The sequence below is a fragment of the Podarcis tiliguerta genome, assembly GCF_965153285.1.
Source record: "Podarcis tiliguerta genome assembly, chromosome: Z".
Lineage (NCBI taxonomy): Eukaryota > Metazoa > Chordata > Lepidosauria > Squamata > Lacertidae > Podarcis > Podarcis tiliguerta.
The window spans coordinates 8,967,158-8,987,000 of record NC_139553.1 but is presented as its reverse complement, the minus strand read 5'-3'; the positions used below and the strand labels follow the sequence as shown (position 1 = coordinate 8,987,000).

The window sequence follows — 19,843 nt, the reverse complement described above, 5'->3', positions numbered from 1 at the left end:
CCTGATTTTACCTAGAAGCACTCAGCTCCTCATAGTGGAACCAGCTTTTGCCCATCACAGGATTGTGTTTGACTGGTGGTAGTGTGTGGATCATGGCAAGAAATTAGATAGCCAGCATTGAGTGAGATCCAGTACAGCAATTATTTTTCTTAATAGAATGTTTGTTCTTAAGCAGCAAGGTGATATGCAAAATCAATGGGAAGTATGTAACTCTTAAATGCATGATGTAATTCCCCCCCCCCCATGCAATGCAGATGTCCGGAGCCTCCCAAGTGTTTTACAATGTGAAACACCATCAGAGCTTTGAAAGTATTTCCATTTTCCATCTCCATTGTATCTGATTAGTTCTGTGGTTGGGTTGGGAGTTGAGTGACATAAACAAGTCACCCAAGCATTAAACCATTAAAGTATTTTAAGGGAAGGCATAAAAATTGATTTTGCTTCATGGCTCCCAGCCCTTAGTGAATGAGACAGGAGTCAGCACAAGATCCCTTATCCATCACCCTCTAATGGGGTGAGGATGGAAGCTGGTCCTTAGAACCATAAGGTTGCCGCCAACTATGTGCTGCTCAGGGTTGACCTACTGAAATGTCCCTCGGTGAGTCATGGCCATCAATTCCAGTGGGTCTACTCTGAGTAGGACTAATATTGACTACTGCTCACAGAGATTGAGAGGGACCTTGGAAATAATCTGATCCAGCTAGGAGGCAGAAAGAGAAGTCTGGAGGGCTGCTATTCAGCCATCAAGCCTGAGGTTGCTCACCCATGGTGTGGGCACCCATCTGTCACAAGTGACAATAGAGTGTACCTCCAGGCGTGAGGTCTAAATGCTGCATTGGCAGCACTGAAGCAATATCCGTGGGAGGCAAGCCTGGGAAGTGTGTATGTAGGGAGGTCCTGAGCTGCCCAGACAACAAGACACCCCTCTCAACTTCACTGATGTGGTCCCAAGGAAATCAGAGCAATATGTTTGGCACCAGCTTAACTGCAAGAGTTGCTGGAAGGAAGTGTACAAGGCCATAGATACTCCATGCTGAATTTGTGTAGGGTTTACTCCTTAGCTTTTTCTTCTCCCGAATATGTCCCACAAGGCAGTGGAGGTTTAGTGTTAGAGTTTTCCTTCTCCTAGATGGGCTACCCTCCCATGTTCATGAGCCCCATCTGCCTCTCACTTCCCTCTATAGCATGTACAAAAACTGCCTTCTTGACCACTGGACCGACTATTGCTCCCGTCCTCTCAATCTGGGAGAGCCTGGGAAGTCCCCTGATGTAACAAGTAGTGAAGTGCAGGGCTTTTTTTTCATCTGGAACTCACCAGAACTGAGTTCTGGCACCTCTTTGGTGCATTCCAGCACCTATTTGTTGTGTACTAGCAGCTGTATAGTGGCAAAGTGCCCAGAGCTGCGTGTCGGAGTCTTTGGGCTGCATGCCGCTCATGGCTTTGTGCTGGAGGCTGTGGGGCGGCATGTTGGAGTCGACACTGAAATGCGGCTGCAGTGATGCTCATAGTGGGGCAATTGGGCGCAGAAGCGTTCCTGCCCTAAAAGCGTTGTTTCCTCCCTAAATAAAGTTCAACAGCTTTGGCTCTGTCAAAAAACCCTGAGTGTTCCTGCACCTCATTTTCTAGGAAAAAAAGCACTGCTGAAGTGTAGTATTAAAAAATAAATAAATGCTTGGTTCATTGTATGCTGGACATGTGGGTTTGGATTAAAGTCTCTTTCTCCTCTCCCCCTTTTCTCTGTCTTTCTCCAGACTAACGACGCTGCAGGGAATATGTGGAACTGGCTTTACTTCATCCCCCTCATCATCATCGGCTCTTTCTTCATGCTCAACTTGGTCCTTGGTGTCCTATCAGGGTAAGGACCCAGTTTCTTTCCCACTAATGATAAGATGGAGAAGGTAGGGACAGTGGCGTAGCGTGGGGGGTGCAGGGGGGGCCGGCCGCACCGGGCGCAGCATCTGGGGGGGGGCACTCGCACTCGCAGCTCTCTGCCCCAACCTGGCTCACTCACTCTCTCTCACTGCAGTGCTGGCTGTGCGAATCCGATCCGAGCCGCCGGGTCGCCGCCCACTGTGGAGGGGAGGGTGCCAGGCGTGCGGTGCGGAGAGAGAGCGAGGGACTATCTGGGGGAGGGACAGTGCAGCGGGGGGGGGGGGGGCGCAAATTACTTGCCTTGCCCCGGGTTAGGGGGCGCAAATTACTTGCCTTGCCCCGGGTGCTGACAACCCACGCTACGCCACTGGGTAGGGAACTGTCTTATATCGAGTCAGACCATCAGGTCCAACTAGCACAGTATTGCCAGCACAGGCTGGCAGTGACTCTCTAGGGTCTCTTGCAGCCTGACTTGGTTATGCCAGAGATTGAACCTTGAAGCTTCTCCATGCAAGGCAAAAGCTTTACCTCTGTGCTCACACATAGAAAGCTATATTATACTGTAATACCATTGGTCCATTTTTATTTATTTATTTGCTTATTGATAATCCACACTTTCCTAAAAAAACAACAACACCACACACATCAGGGTGGTGTGCAACTTTTTTTTTATTGCCTTAAGAAAATTATACAGACAGCAAAACGAAGAAGCCTAAATTAACATTGCCTTCTACTGATAAGAAATAATAATAACTATTCCAATAATGAAAATACTAAAAAGACATTTACTTCTCCTTTTGAACTTCTATTCTGGTTACGATATATTACTATTCTATAAGAATCTATTATACCCTTTGCTGTCCCATATATTATTTTATTTCCCCAATTCAACCTAACCCTCCCCTCCTCCCCACTGCTTCCCTTCACCTGTGTGAGATCTTCCCATCATAATATTTTTTTCCTAGTTGCTTTAACAAAATAGAATGACATGAAAACTGTTAAATTATAATTACTTCTTTTGTGCTTACACGCTTAACAATTGCCTATTAAGAGTTCTGCTGTGCAACTTACAAAAATAAAATCAGCATAAAAACATCAATAAAAATTGATTGGTTAAAAAAGAGAAATAAATAAAATATATTGCAGAGGCCTGTCTAAAGAATATATTTTCAAAGGGCATCTGAAAAAAGGGAGGGGTGGTTTGCAGCTCTTTCTGGTTGCAGGTGAACACGAAGATTGAAGTGGTGCCAAAGAGAAGCAGGTCCAAAGGGCTCTTTTAAGTGAGCCCACAGCCTTAGGATGTGCTCTATCAAGCCAACACCTGGAACCAACTCAGTTATGCAGGATTCCATTTCCGCTACAGCTCTTTCCAGTTGCATGGTAGATATTTGGAATCAGGTGAAGCCTTTGGAAGAGAAGGCATTATTATTAAAGCTCTCAAGTACCCAGTTGGCCTGGGGGTGGAGAAGGAAAAAGATATAAGGCTGGAAAAATCAAGAGTGGGATTCAGATTCTCCCCCCCCCCCATTTTTTTAATGCATGTCGGACAAGTGAATAATGCTCAGTTGATTAATCCATTGAGCGTTCGTTGACAATGAATTGGATCTGTATGTGCCTGCATTTGTGAAAAGAAACCAGAGGATGATCCAAGTGAACTGAGAGTGGGAGGAAAAAGGCCGCTGGTATTGTTCAGTAATTCAAGAGTTCACACCGTGCTCCAGTAACCAGGTTCTGTGGCAGATAGGAATGAATGAATCTGCCTGTTTCCCTTTCTCTCAGTCTCTTGATTTTCCAGACTTTTAGTTTGGTTCGCTGCATTTCTGCCTCATTTTGCAATTAAATGAAAAGGTCTTAAGTTTCATCAGCATTTTGGTGCAAATTTCTCTTGTTATACAGAATTTTGCATCCAGTTTTGGGTTTTGTCTAATATGGTGCATTTCTGATCTTTCACTAATGCAGTGGTGGGAAAGCCTTTTCACCCTCTGGATGTTGCTGGACTGCAGCTCCCATCAGCCTTGGCTATTGGCTATGATGGCTGGGGCTGATGGGAGTTGGAGTTCAATCACAAACTAAACAACTCTGTATGTGGTTTACTAAAATTCATTAACAATATTGCATGACATTTCAACACCGTCTTTTACATGAAATCTTTAATAATATATACAAGTGCCAAAATAATCATGGCATGCACAACTCGGTATCTCAAAGCCAAACAGTCCAAATATTCCTGAAATAAGTCTAGCAGAACAACTCTCTTGTGTATACTTGTGCTGGTTGCAATCCCAGGGGAACTCCGGCTCATACACATGGGAGATGTTCAGCAGCATATGGAGGGCCAAAGGTTCCCCCACCCCAGGTTAATGTGTGCATCTTTAGTCATGCTTTCCCCTGGTATGCACATTTTTGCATGCATTATTTGGTTGGAGAGCATCATCACAAAATCTGGAGATTTCATGACAGCCATCTTCAAATAGCTAAAGGGCTGTCCCATGGAAGATGGAGCAAGCTTGTTTTTCCTGCTCTGGAGGGTAGAACCTGAAACAATGGATTCAAGTTACAAGAAAGGAGACTCAGATTAAGCATTAGGAAAAACTTTCTGACAGTAAGAGCTGTTTGACAGTGGAACAGGCTCCCTCGGGAGCTGGTGGACTCTCCTTCTTTGGATGGTCATTTGTCATGGATAGTTCAACTGATATTACTGCATTGCAGGGGGTTGGACTAGATGACCATTGCGGTCCCTTCTAACTTTACAATACTATGATTCATCTGTGCTAGCCATTTTACACAGTAATGATATCATTTTGAACAGTCATGGTTGCTCCCCAAAATCCTGGGCAACTGTAGTTTGCTAAGCGTGTTGAGGGTTGTTAGGAAATCCCTTATTTCCTCCCGCAGAGACCTACAATTCTCAGCATTTCCTGGGAATGAGAGATTGATTGCTAAACCATTCTGGGAATTGTGAACTGGGTGAACACTTTTTAACAAACTACAGCTCCCAGGTTTCTTTGGGGGAAGCCATGGCTGCTCAAAGTAGAACGATGCTGCTTTAAACGTCTAGTGGCAGAGGGGCCTTAGATAGGTTCACATTAAAATCCTAATTGAATCAAATTCATCTTCTATCTCTAGTGGTGACGGTGGCAGAATCTCTAAGTGCCTGATTGATTGAGCCAGGGCCTGGTCCTTCCTGAGATAAATGCCAGCTATTAGTGAGCTCTAGCATCCTGGCTAGCAGGGTCTCTTCTTTCTAGATGCAACCAAGAAGGTGAACTGACCTCTCTTCTTTTCTCAACATGGGTTCGGATATTGTGCATGGATAACCAGCATGGTGCCCTCCAGGTTTTGGGCCACAGATACCATATTCCCTGACAGTTGGCCACACTCTCTGGGGATGATCGTAGCTTTAGTTCAACAATGGCTGGCCAGAGGTTCCCCACCCCTGGGGAAGCTGCCCATAAGACACAGGTGTGGTATGGTTGCATCCAGTCTCAGCTTTTCAGTTTACATTCTTGTACACAGCTATTTTTCATGAAGTGATAAAACTGTCATGATATCTCAACTTCACACCCTTGTGCAGTCTTTCTACTCATTGAGATGTGTATAATAATAATAATAATAATAATAATAATAATAATGTATTTATATGCCGCCCATCTGGTTGAGTTTCCCCAGCCACTCTGGGCAGTGTTAAATACAATACAGAATTAAATATTAAAAACTTCCCTAAACAGGGCTGCCTTCAGATGTCTTTTAAAGATAGGAGAGCTGCTTATTTCCTTCACATCTGAAGGGAGGGTGTTCCACAGGGCGGGTGCCACTACCGAGAAGGCCCTCTGTCTGGTTCCCTGTAACCTTACTTCTTGCAATGAGGGAACCACCAGAAGGCCCTCGGCGTTGGATCTCAGTGTTGTAACTCTTGCTTGCCTAGATGGAGGATAGAGGGGTGGCAAGAGAATGTATGTAGAAACTAGCCTAATGTACAATGCTGAAGTTTACATTCATAGTTCCATTCACTTTTACTTCTGGCCCTGTCCTACCACTGGCATGTGTCCCCCCCCCCCAAACGATTATCCTGAAAGGAATGCAGCTCTTGAGCTGAATAATGTTCCCCACTCTTACTGTGCATTATTTTCGCAAATAGACCACTCTACATTATTTTCTGAGCTTCAGAAATGAGTAATGACCTAAGGTAATGTTTGCATCCTGCACTTAGGTCTATAGTGTTCCTAAAACAGATTCATAATTAACCTCCCTCATCTCTATTCATTTCAACATCATAAACAAGACCTATGTTTCTCCCTCTGTTTCCTGGAACATAATTGCTAACTAACAAGCATCATCCAGTGACCCATCCCGTCTAAGGCGCTGTTCTTTGTTTTCATCGTACTGAGATGCAGGGCACTTTGACCTTGTTATGCTGATAGTGGGTGGTGGAAGTGGTAAGAGCGGGATGGAAAGTAGCAAAAAGCAGAAGTAAAGTTGGGCGAGGGGAAATGTGGCTCAAATGAGAGACAAAAGGTGACCTTAACCTATGTTTTTAAGTATCTGTGACGCAGGTATCCCAAATATTTTCAGTCTGAACATACAGTTCCTGCTTTATTTAATAAACTCCCCCCATCTAACTCATTAGGCAGAGAATTTGACTTGCCAACTAATTTACTGCTTCTGCTTCTCTGCCTTTAGCAGCAGTTTGTCATGAAAATAAAATATGCATCATGGAAAAGTTTTCCTAACAGCAATATAGAGAATGCAGACAAAGTGTCCCCTGTCAAATGTCTATGTGTCGAGATGCTGTTAAAGGCACTGGAGCACAGCTAGTAAAAACAAGCAGGCAACTATATAAACTGGGGTTGTGCACACACCCCATACTCTGATCTGATAGAGGACCCAATCTGGCAGTTTGGATTGGTCTCAATTTGACATTGGCTGATCCAACCTAGAACTGGTCCCCAAACTGATTCAGGGGTCAGTCCTAATGCTCAATTAGTGTCTGAAACCCTATTGATAAACATGTGGCCAGGAGGGGTGGGAGAAGAAGGAGAGGCTGTTTCTACTTCCCCTTCTCCTGACTGCAATACAGAGAGCCTGAGTTGGGGATTCAGTCCGCAGTTTGGCTAAGCATGCATGTTGCCTGGCTGGAAATAGGCATATGCAACCAATATGAAGTGCAGGGCTGTTTGAAAGCCCTTTTGCACACTGTTTCATGGTACTCTTTGCAGAGGCTGTCACCTGCCTCTTCCCCCACACCCCTGTTGCCTGTATGCCAGCCCTGAATCACTATGGGAAGGCCAACCAAATTTGGGGTGATCCCGAGCTGTCTCAGCCTGATCTGGCCAAACCAATCCAAATCAGCCCAGATCTGATGCGTAGCCCAAACATATACTATCCCCAGGACCTCTCTCAGTGTCCTATCCCGTCCAACATTTCCCAACCCAAATAGGGGGCACTCCCCCCAGGCTGCCTCCATCCTAGACCACCTTTGCCCCCCCCCCACTGCCACCCGCAGGTGTGCCCAGGCCACACCACTACGACACCACCTGCAAGTTCGTTGCCCTCCTACCACCTTACCTTTCCTGGCTCTCCTCTGCTGCCTCCACCGTGACAAGACCAAGGCCCACTGCAGCTGCTTCCATACTTCCAGAAGTGTGACCCGGCTTCTTTGAGTATGTTTGTGGCTACAGCAGGCCTCAATGGAGGTCTCACAGCAGCAGCAGCAGAATAGTTGGGGCATCTGAGATTTGAAACAGAATCTGAGACGTCCTGCTCAAAGTGGGACAGGTGGCAAGTATGTGTCTAGGAGGGGAAACGTTTTGTGTGCTCTTGGTGACTTCCTCTTTTTTCTTTGCCCCCAAAGGAGGTTGTGCTAGTGGCTAGGGAATGTGGGGGAAAAATTTGTTTGAAAAATGTGTACCGCTCTTGACTTTGAGCAGTGATTTGTCGACTTTTGGCTTGCTGGGGAACAGCATCACCAGATTTAGAGAAGGTTGAATTGCAAAGAATAGTTGGGGCTTGGTTTTCATATTGCATATGAAACATCAAGCTTGGGGGCCAAATGCCTCTCTGTCTGGCCCTTGGGACTCTCCCCAGGCCAGACCTCTTTTCCAGACCACATCTCTCACCATCCCTGAATGTTTTTGCCTGGCTGGCTTGTGTCCTGGAACTATGCCGATGCCTCTTCCTTGCCTGGATGGAGGATAGAGAAGGATGTGTGAATAAATTTATATTTGTGGTTCCACCCCCTGTTGCTTCTGGACCCACCCACCACTGGCACGTGCCACCCCTCCAGATGATTACCTAGTAGGAAATACAGCCCTCAGGCTGAAAAAGATTCCCCACTCCTCATGTATTTGTTCAGGAAGCATAAATTAGGTAGCTTTGCATGTAAACACAAACCAAATTAATCCCCCCATATCCCTAATTACTCCCACATCAAGTCTCCAGGGAGACAGTCTTTCTCTGTGTATCGTTCTCTGTACAGACCTCCAAATTGCAGCAGCTCTTCACATAAAAACAACTGGATTACATCATTCTTAGCTGGGATTGGAAGAGAGGTATTTCCTAGCCTTTCATGCAGTGGAGGCTAGTTTGTTTGGGAAAATGGGGCAATGCTTCACCAACCCCAGTCTGTCCTCAACCAGCCCTCACTTGCCTTCCTTCTTGCTTACAACCTGTCCATCGAGTTGCCTTCTTCCTTCATCTCTTGGCGCTGTCCCTTGGAGAACCCAGCAGGAAGGAGAATTGGGGAGGGGGGGGAGTAGAATTAACTGGCTCCACCTGCCATTGGCAGGCATTGAACTTTCATTCATTGGCAGTTTTCAAATTGTGGTTGCATGGCCACCTGTCAGGGATTCTTTAGCTGTGGTTGAAATGCAGAGAGTTGGAGTAGGTGGCCCTTGGTGTTCCTTCCAGTCCTACAGTTCTTTGATTCTGTGAATCTCAAACTGTTTCATATTACCGTATTTTTTGCTCTATAAGACTCACCTTTTCCCTCCTAAAAAGTAAGGGGAAATGTGTGTGCGTCTTATGGAGCGAATGCAGGCTGCGGAGCTATCCCAGGAGCCAGAACAGCAAGAGGGATTGCTGCTTTCACTGCGAAGCGATCCCTCTTGCTGTTCTGGCTTCTGAGATTCAGAATATTTTTTTTCTTGTTTTCCTCCTCCAAAAACTAGGTGCGTCATGTGGTCTGGTGCGTCTTATAGAGCGAAAAATATGGTAATTCTGGTCAACCCATGGTGTGGCGAGAGCAGGTTGAGATGGCCTCAGATTGCACCTGGAGCAATCCAGGCTTGTCAAAATAGTGGCTAGTGGGTGGCCAGGGGGCATGGAGAAGAAGTTGCACACAGATAGTCTGTGTTCATCTCCTACTTTTCTCTGGACACGTGTGTGTGTGTGTGTGTGTGTGTAAGGAATGTAAGATGGCACTTTAAAATAACTCTATTTGCAAACAGTGTGTGTCCATTTGAAATGGCAATATGAAGCACTGGCACTGAGAACTTCATTCCCAGCTCCGGCCTGTTCAAACTGCTGATTTCTCACCTTCACCATTACTATTTTTGCCAGCCAAGTGTTCTCCTGGCATACCCATCTCTTCTCAGCAGCTGCCTTTGTGTTGGAGAAGAAAGGCATTTCCCTTCTCCTTGTCTCCAGTATGAATAATTCAGCAGCTGTAGAGTAGCCCTTTGTTCTCCCAGCAGGACTTTCATGTGAGATGCCCAAAGGCTGATGTACGTAAGATGGCACGGCCAAGGCTGTCCTGCTGAGCCCTGTGAAGGCAGGCCCAGGCAGCGGTCCCTCATGGCAATTGATATGACCTGATGCTTCAGCTTCCCTCACCTCAAAAGGGGACCCTCAGGTGGGGTGGTCAAAGCATGTGTGTTTCTTTCACCATCCAGCCTTGTTGAGAGAGAGAGAGAGAGAACTCCAAGGGGACTAGGACCTTGCATTTGGTTTTCAAGTGATGCTTTCACAAATCCACCAGTCAAAAGCCAAATGGACTTGAAATTAAAGGTTAGGCACTGTCTTGGGAGGGTATTTCAAACTGGGTTTCCACCCATTAGGTTTATGTGTGTGACCTCTTCCAATGAATAAAAATATGAGATGGACTTGACCCTTCTTACTCCAGTATCCTGCTCTCACGGTGGCCAACCAGACGCCTGTGGAAAACCCATAAGCTGTGCATGAGCACAACAGCACTCTGCCCACATGTGATTCCCAGAAACTTGTGTTCAGAGGCATAATTTCTCTGAGGCAGAGCACAGCCATAGTAGCTGTTTATAGCCTCCTTCTCCATGATTTTGTCCCATTCTCTTTTTAAGCCTTCCAGAGCGGTGGCCATTACTGTTTCTGGTGGGAGGGAGTTCCACAGTTTAACTATGTGCTGCATGAAGAAATACACTTTAAATGTTCTGAATCTTCCAGTATTCAGCATCCATGGATAGCCATGAGTTCTACTGTTATGAGAGAGAAGGGAAAAAAAAAAAAACACTTTTCTCTTAATTTTTTTCATGCCATGCATAATTTTATATATTTCTGTCATGCCACCACTTACTCACATTTTCTCTAAAGTAAAAAGTCCCAAATACTGCAGCCTTTCCTCATAGGGGAGTTGCTCCAGCCCCTTGATCAATTTTGGCCACCCTTTTCTGAACCCACAGTAGCAAGAACCAAACCCTCCTCAGGCCACACCTCTCATCAGCCCTGTTCCACACTCTTCTCAAGTGCTTTTACTTTGCCAAAATGCGTCCCTGACAAGCGATGATGCCTCTTCCTTGCCTGGATAGAGAGTCATGTGTGTAGAAACCTTTGTCTTTTGTGTGGCTGGATTGTACCCTTCTGTGCAGAGGTCAGTGTCACACCTGTTTCTCCACCCATTTTTTTGCCTCTGTACCTGACCACCTCTGGCATGCAGAAATTTTCCTACGAGCGGATGCGGGCCTTGAGTTGAAAACATTTGCTCACCATTGATCTATGCAGATGGATGCAACTGGAATAAGCTCTTCCTCTCCTCCCATACCCTCCAAATCTTGCCCTGAGTTTTCCCAAGCAAAGAGAGCACAGGTGCATTGGGCGGAAGTTAAAGCCCAGATTTCCTTTTAGTTGCATCAAAACAGCTGGAATTGCAAAGCATCTGCTCATCGCTGGAGTCCCAGGAGGAATTGCACAATACAAAGGATGGGCTATGCTAGGGGAAGATGAAATGTATGGCTCTGAAACCTGAGAATGAATACTCCCCCTGCTTCCTGCCCAGACGGAGGATTATCTTTTCATGAATGTGACAAACTGTTAATGCTTGAGCTAAAGCAAAGCAAGGGGAGCATTAACTCAGGCCAATTCTGGGTGTGTGTGTTGTACCATCAGGGGCATTTAAAAAAATCATGTTGATCTACATTTGTCGGGTGCCAGAATGGCTTAGCAATCCAGTGTGTGCCATAGAATGCCAAGCATCTTCCAACAGTCGCCTGCAGCAAATGCCAGTCAGTGTTGTGTTAGAAAGAATGGGGATGGCATTATTAAACTCTGGAATTGGCTCCCACAAGGGACAGTGAAGGCCACCAAATTGGACAGCTTTAAAATAGGATCAGGGAGGATAAGGCTATCAATGCCTATTGAGCCTGATAGCCACTGCTATTTTTCTAGAAAAAGAGGTGCCGGAAATCACCATGAACACCTCTCTTGTTCTCTTAGAATGGCAATGGTACCCAACTGAGAGATGCCAAAACTGAGTTCCAGCGAGGTGAGTTCCGGCTGAAAAGAAGCTATGCTGATAGCTATGCTCTACCTCCACTGTTAGAGGTGGCAATGCTTCTGAATAGCAGATGCTGGAAACTGCAGGAAGGTAGAGGGCGGCTGTGTTCAGGTCCTGCTAGTGGGTTCCCCTTGACCGTCTGGTTGGGCCCTCTGAAAACAGAATTTTGGAATAGATGGACCACTGCCCTGCCCTGCAGGGCTCTTCTTATGCTCCTATGATTATAACTCAGTGACCGAACACATGCATACCTGGCACCTCCAGTTAATAGGATCTGGTAGCAGGGTAAAGCAGGGGACAGAGAAGAAATTCAATGTGGTTTGCATTTTAGTGATAAACTACCCAATTCATACTTCTCGAACCAAGACACAAAACCAAAATAGTTACCCTGTGAAATTCACACTCCTCTGGATTTTATGATGCAGTCCACTAACCAAACAATGTGTACAAAAATGCATATATTTGGGGAAAGTGTGTACCCAAATAAATGCACATTAGTGAAAATAACGCAACAATTCATTTTGCTAGGGAAAATTGATTGATTGATTGATTGATTGAGAGAGAGAATATAACTCAAACCTCATATGAAAGGGGTGTATTTTTGGACAAATCTGCACTAAAATGGTCATGAATGGATTCAAGCTGATTGTTTTTGTTTTGTTAAATGTACCAATTGCTCATGAAATGTGCAGCACTGCAGCTGAGACTGGAAAAATGAGAAATCGAGGGAAACAGAAATGGACAGGTACACGCATTCCTAGCTCAGGTTGTCTGACTATAGTCTCCATTTCCCCCAATGTTTCTCTTTTCCCATTGAAACACCTGGCTCTTAGGGATGGGGAGATGTGTCAGGGCTCATCAACATTTCTACTTGTCCCACCACTTTCCCAGGGAAGCCCTCTCTTTACTTCCAAATCAGAGCAAATGTTAATCTGGTTTTCTGCATATTGAGGTTTGCTCCAATTCAGAGGTAAATAGTGGGTTTTCATGAGGAAAGCAGTGGGTCAAGCAAAACACCAGGCAGAAGGCCTTCTTGGTAGTGGCGCCCTCCTTGTGGAACACCCTCCTTTCAGATGTGAAGGAAATAAAGAACTCCATAACTTTTAGAAGACATTTGAAGGCAACTCTGTATTGGGAAGTTTTGAATGCTTGATATTTTACTTTGTTCTATATATACTGTAAGCCGCCCAGAGTGGCTGGGGAAACCCAACCAGATGAATGGGGTATAAATAATAATAATAATAATAATAATCATCATCATCATCATCATCACTTCTTGGACCCATGCTTTCTAGGTGTGGGACAAGCAGGTGTGGATGAGCCATCAGTTTTGGCTTTTTCCTTTTTTTGCAAGCGGGACAGAGGAATGCTGATTGATTTGGAATGATTGGAAGGGTGCATGACTGTCACGTCCTCAGGCTGCCCTGCAACTAGCTCTGTGCCACTTTGCAATGGCAGCTGCATTTTGCTGCTGGTGAGCTCTGGTGAGCAAAGGGACAGCTAAAACCCTGGGAGAGGGTATAGGCTGGGGAGAACAGTGGTCGATATGTGGCTTCCCCCTTCTCCAGCTTCCTGGATTTTTAATGTCATTAAAATGGGGCAGAGGGAGCAATGGCATTAAAAACCTGGGAAGCTGAAGGTCTCTCTATCTGGTGGATGAGCATCTGGGAGCTTCTTGAGGGCTGGAGTGAGTCTGATCCTGCACACCAGGTTTCCTTCCTTCTTCCTCAACTCAGAGGTGCACCGCCCTGGTGAGGAGAGCCCACAGAAAGCCCAAAGCTGTGTGTGTGTGGAAGGCACCATCTGAGAGGCTCTTGCTTAGGAAAGCACATCCTTGCTGCCACCCCCCCCCAGGCTAATGTGATTATATACGCACCTCGATCCCATTAACAGAATAGCAAATAGTGTGGTGGGAGAGGGGCCAGGAGTTGTGGCGGTGCGTAATGGACCCATTGGGTGGAGGAGAGCACGGGCAAGCAAGTGAACACAGGTGACCTGAGTCCAGAAGGCACTTCAGGAAGCAGTGCAGTGGGCCCAGAGGGGAACCTTCCTCTCTCCTCCCTCTCCAGTGGGGAGCACACCCACGGCCCGCTGGCCCGCCCGCAAGTTCCATCCCCCACAGTGTATGCCCTTTTCTGACTCCAGTGCAATCTTCCTGTGCAACGAGGTAAAGGAACAGTCAGCACACAGCCCCCACACTATTGCAGCCCCTGCCACCATTCCCACCCTGCTTGTCTCCCATGCCAAGCCCTTCTTGCCATATTCATCATCTTCCCCACCCTACAGCAACTCCTGGTAGATCTAGGGAACTTGGTAAGTGAGGAATCAGGGAGAGAGAGAGAGGGAGAGAGAGAAGGGGTGGGTGAGTGGACAGCTCAGGTATGGACCCAAAGAAGTTGTGGGGAGATTATCCCAGGACCTTGGCTGGGCGCTTGGCCATTGGTGGGGAGCAGCAAGCCCTGCTCCAGGTGTTGCTGCTTTTGTTGACTGTAGACAGATTTCCGTCTCTGTCGGCAGAAAGTCCTTCTACCGACCTCGGCTTTGAGTGTGCGTGCACCATAGGTTAGGTAGAATAGAGGCTGTAAAACATGCCTTGATCTGGGCACTGGCAATCCAGGGTATGTCACTGCTATACACACATACACACACACACACACACAGAGAGAGAGAGAGATAGAGAGATTTAGTCTTAAAAAATGATCACTTCCCTGATTTTTGCAATGCACCCTTCCAACCAAGCAGCAGATACTAAAATGTGTACAGAAGGGAAAATGTGCATATAAATGCACATGTCTGTGAAAATAACATACAAAAATGATCTATATTTGGCAAAAATGCACTATATCGCTCGATTTATTGCATGGGCTTAACAGTCTTTTATTTTGGTAAGTGATGTATACATTTTGTTAAATGAAATCTGAAAAACTTTTTAAAAGAATATGGGTGACTAAAGGATTATCTTTGGGTAGGCTTGCTGAAATAAAATAGAGTGGTACATCAGGTGACAGACGCATCAGGTTATAGACTTCGCTAACCCAGAATAGTACCTCAGGTTAAGAACTTTGCTTCAGGATGAAAACAGAAATCGTGTGGCGGCGGCAGCGGGAGGCCCCATTAGCTAAAGTGGTGCTTCAGGTTGAGAATAGTTTCAGGTTAAGAACGGACCTCCGGAACGAATTAAGTTCTTAACCAGAGGTACCACTGTATACCTCTGATTTAAAATGAAGGCTGGTCCATTAGGGCATATGTGGCACATCAGCTACCAAGCCCAGTCTGCCCTCAGTCTGGCTCCACAAGCCTAACTTCTTACTTATGACCAGTTCAAAGGTGTGTGCATAGAATGTCAGACCCCTCCTCCTTTGCAGGGCAGTAAGGAGGAGGATGAAAATTAAAGAAGGATGAGGTGGCTCTGCCTGCCATTGGCTCTGACTCTACGTACTATTGGCCTCCACTGCCTTCCACCCTATTAGTCCCAATGAGCACCAGCCTGTGCTGCCAATATATGCTTTATTCAGAGGCATAGTTGGAGACTGGTGAAACTGGACCCTGCCAAGCATTGCAGAGCAGATTGGTGAAATTGGACCCTGCCAAGGATTCCAGAGGTGTGCGTGCAAAAATCACCGTTGGAGATTGACAGTGAGAGGAAGTGACACTAGACCCCTTTTGGATGTTGCAATAACCCTTTTGACCTGGCAGGAGCACTTTCAAAATACAAGCCTGCGCCTGCTAGGAAACTGGAAGTGCCACTGCTCTCCCCCTCCCCTGTTCCTGTCCCTGTCACCTTTCAATCAAAGCTAGTGAGTTGGCAAAGGTCAGCAGTCATGGGTCAGGAAAGGCTGCTGGCAACAATGAGCCCAAACAACAAATACTTCCGCTGTCCCCACAAGCATCTCAGGAGGAGGTGGGAGGGCAGAGGCTAGGCAGGAGTGCCCCCTGCTCCTGCTGACCAGGATTGTTGCTGACTCTGGGTGGGGTGCCCTCTCTCAAAGCCCACCCCACTCACAGGATACTGGTGCTCTCAGCACAAGAAATGCAGGGCCAGGTAGAAAGAGAGCAAGCACCCGCCGAAGCCTGCAGAGGGTTTTCCTCTGCCCTGGATCTGGCGCCGTCCAGGCCAGGGGAACCCTGAGCCTGATGCAGCCTGGCAGTGGCCTACCAAGGTACATTGCTGCCCACAGTGCTCCTCTCCAAACCAGGAGGAATAGGAGGAGGAGTGGCTCTTGCTGTTCTTTCCTGCCAGGGGTGCCTCAACTGGAAGTGGACATATTCCATTTGCTGCCCTTGCCTGAGCTCATGAAAGGGCTCATGTCTTCACATGTCCTGCCAGTTCCTCACCCAGAGAAGAGGGTCTCCCCCCTCCACACTTGTTACATGACCATTTAAATCACTAATTACGGCAACCATTTACTGTTAAATATCATTTCATAGGCAAGTGTAACCCTGTGCACAATGCAACCAGGACTTCCTAAATTTAATAATAATAATAATAATAATAATAATAATAATAATAATAATAATAATAATAATAATAATACAGTGGTGCCCCGCAAGACGAAATTAATTCATTCTGCGAGTTTTTTTCGTTCTACGAGTTTTTTCATCTTGCAAAGCACCACTGTGTATTGACGGTTTCCCATAGGAATGCATTGGCGGTTTTTTTAAAAAAGGCGCAAGACATTTTCGTCTTGCGAAGCAAGCCCATAGGGAAATTCGTCTTGCGAAGCAACTCAGAAAACGGAAAACCCTTTCGTCTAGCGAGTTTTTCATCTTGCGAGGCATTCGTCTTGCGAGGTACCACTGTAATAATAATTTATTATTTATACCTCGCCCATCTGGCTGGGCTTCCCCAGCCACTCTGGGCGGCTTCCCAAAAAATTATTAAAATACTCTAATACATCAAACATTAAAAGCTTCCCTGAACAGGGCTGCCTTCAGATGTCTTCTAAAAGTCTGGTAGTTGTTGTTCTCTTTGACATCTGGTGGGAGGGCGTTCCACAGGGAGGGCGCCACTACCGAGAAGGCCCTCTGCCTGGTTCCCCATAACTTGGCTTCTCGCAGTGAGGGAACCGCCAGAAAGCCCTCAGAGCTGGACCTCAGTGTCTGGGCAGAACGATGGAGGTGGAGACGCTCCTTCAGGTATACTGGACCGAGGCCGTTTAGGGCTTTAAAGGTCAGCACCAAAACTTTGAATTGTGCTCAGAAACATGACATACTGGCCCTGACGGACTGGCAGAGGGCAGGGCAGCCTTGGTCAGGAAGAAAGGGGAAGTGGAGTGGAGCACAAAGAAGTCTTGGTTGTTTTTATATTTAAAAAATGCTTTGTGCATCCACTTTTAATCTTGCCCCTTTCTAGAATTTATTTATTGCTGTGTGTTTTTCTTTTTGTAAATCTCCCAATGAATAAAACAAAACAAAACTGGGATTAAGGGGTTTCTCACGACGATGGAGTGTGTGTGTGTGCTGTGTCCTATTGGTGTAGCAGTGGTGACAATCACCCTTCTTCAGCTAGGAGGACACATGCAAACATGGTAGGCTGAGGAGGGTCAGTTGTGGGGAGAGTGAGAATGTCCCTATTTCATCTGAGGAATGTTAGGGGGGTTGGGAATTTCCTCCACCACCGGCTCTGCACCCCCATTTGGGGCTCTAAGCCCTTTGTGTTTTATCTAGTGCCCCTGCCTTATTTCACCCCCCCCCCTTTCGCCCTGCCATGCTTGTCTCTGTGCCATTGGGAGATGTTGTGTCATTAACATATATCAGCAGAGTAGAACTATGTCTCTCTTCTTGGACACCGTTCTACAGGCAGCAACAATAGGTTCCAAATTTAGCATCTTGCAAAACTCATCCATCTCTTTTGGCCTGCTTTAGTGTCCCCACCTGGAGAATTTATTTCAGCTCAACACCTGCTTCATTTGCCAGTTCTGAATGAGCAAGGGGCGGGGGTGTGTGGTGTGTGTGTGCGAGATCTGGCAAATGAGTCTTGCTGGATTTGTGCTACTGGCAGGGACACCTTGTACTCTTCCCCCTTTGGGGCCAATTCACAGGTCAAGTAACAGTTTGTCAAGGAAAGATGCCAGCGGAGGCTACTCGATTAGGGCAAAAAGGGCACTCCTGTATCAGTCCCTGGGTGCCTTCAGCCACCCCCCACCTGTCTGCCTTCTCATTTACAACCAGTCCAGAGTGTAACTCTGCCTGTCAGCTTCTTCCTCTTTAGTCTCAGCATTGCCCCTTTGGAACTCATCAGGGAGGAGGATGGAGGACAAAACTGGAATATGTTGCCTCTGTCTGTCACTGGCTCTGGTGTTGCCTAATCTGGGCTTCTTGCCCTACCAGTCCAGTGGGCAGCAGCCACCACGGAAAGACCCACAAGTGAGTCCTGTTACAAAATATAGCACTCTCCCCAACACCTGACAGGGTTCTAGTCACCCATTCCCTCTTCTTGGATACTCCATTCCACACACCCACGCTTTCCCATTTTTCTTTTCCAACTGATACTCAACATTTCATAACATTTTCTCCTTCTTATGTTTTTTTATTGGAGGGTTATTTTATAAGGTTTCCTTTCAAGCTTTCATCCCCTATAGTGATTATTTTAAAATTGTGCTTCTGCCTCCCTGGCATTTAGGGAATGGTTGCAGCTCAGCAGCATAGCATCTGCTCTGCATGCAGAAGGCCCCAGTTTCTGTCCCTGGCATCTCCACATAGGACTGGAATCGCCCCCTGCCTGAATCACTGGAGAGTCACTGCAGTCAGTGTTGACTATACAGTAATGCCTCCACAAACGTCTGCCTTGTCTAGCGTCCATTCTGGCAAACGTCCGTGGCAAACCTGGAAGTACTGGAACGGGTTACTTCCAGGTTTGCGACATGTGCAGAAGTGCTACATTGTGCTTCACGCATGCGCAGAAGCACAAACCGCTCTGCGTGTGTGCGCAGACGCAGCACTTTGCCCTGTGTCCTTTTCGGCTATCGGCTAGGCTCTGGAACAGATCTCAGCTGCAAAATGAGGTACGACTACTGAATCAGAAGGACCCAATGGTCTAGTTCAGAATAAGGCACTTTCTTATGTTACTCTATGTGTGGTGGTACCTCTCTCACAGTGGCCCAACTTGGGCACTCACTGCCTGAGTTTGCTGTTAGAGGGCAGGGCATGACGACTTAGTCTTCTGTTTTCTCCCACAAAACATACTTCAAGTTTGACCCCTTGGATCATACCTGGGGCCTGTCTAGCTGCCTGACGACCTGCCTCTCTGTCTGGGTCTACTTCTCTGTTCCCCACTCTTTGCCCTTTGGAATATTTGCTTGGCAATAGGCCGCAAAGTATTTACTTGGCAACACTTTCTGGCTTGGAATCTACGGGCATGCTGAGGAATGATGTGGCCTACTCTGAAAATGAGGGACATTTGGACGCCACACTCCACAAGCCTGCCTTCCAGAATCCATTTTATATTGGGCCCAAGTCCCTCCAGAGTCTAGGCCAAGCTGAAATGGATTTGTTTTGGCCTGTGCTTCCCTTGAGCCCCGAAGCTTGCTGCTTATTAAAAGCTTAAATTTTCAAAAGGAACCCAAGGCATCTAACAAATCCAAATGTCACACAATACAGTGGTACCTCTGGTTGCGAACGGGATCCATTCCGGAGCCCCGTTCGCAACATGAGCAGAACGCAACCCATGTCTGCGTGGGCACGGGTCACGATTTGCTGCTTCTGCGCATACGCATGACATCATTTTGAGTTTCTGCACATGCACGAGCAGTGAAACCCGGAAGTAACCCTTTCTGGTACTTCTGGGTCACCGCAGGACACAACCTGAAAAGATTTAACCTGAAGCAAACCTAACAAGAGGTATGACTGTATTAAAATATATTGCTGTCCACCTCTTTAGCCCCAGTTGGAAGATCTGAAAATGGACATTAAAGAAAATAACCACCTGCATCAGAAATCAGTGGAAAAAAGAAAGTCAGCCAAAGTATTTTATTTTTTTTAAGCCACCTAACAATGTAGTGACGGGCCTTAGAGACACCTCCCTTGGCCAGGCATTTTGCAGGATGGGGCCACCACAAAAAAAGCCCTGGCCCCAGTTACCACCAGCCATGTTTCACAGAGGGATCTTGGCTTTTAATGATAGCCCTCTCCTCCATGCATTTGTTTAACCCTCTTTTAAAGCCGCCCCAGTTTGTGGCCATCACTGCTTCCCATGGGAGTGGATTTCGTAAGTTGACTATGCTCTGTGT

The 19,843-nt window shown here is 46.6% G+C and overlaps 2 protein-coding genes across 11 annotated transcripts in view; one reads left to right on the top strand and one right to left on the bottom strand.

Moving 5' to 3' along the window:
• SLC31A2 (solute carrier family 31 member 2) overlaps positions 1-19,843 on the bottom strand; it is a 526,804-nt gene that overhangs the window by 59,997 nt on the left and 446,964 nt on the right. The window lies entirely within an intron of this gene.
• CACNA1B (calcium voltage-gated channel subunit alpha1 B) overlaps positions 1-19,843 on the top strand; it is a 323,575-nt gene that overhangs the window by 141,447 nt on the left and 162,285 nt on the right. For all 10 annotated transcript variants that reach the window (XM_083422809.1, XM_083422808.1, XM_083422807.1 and 7 more), the window contains exon 7: positions 1,753-1,856. In XM_083422809.1, coding sequence (XP_083278935.1) covers positions 1,753-1,856 — 104 coding nt within the window. The remainder of the gene's footprint in view (positions 1-1,752; positions 1,857-19,843) is intronic.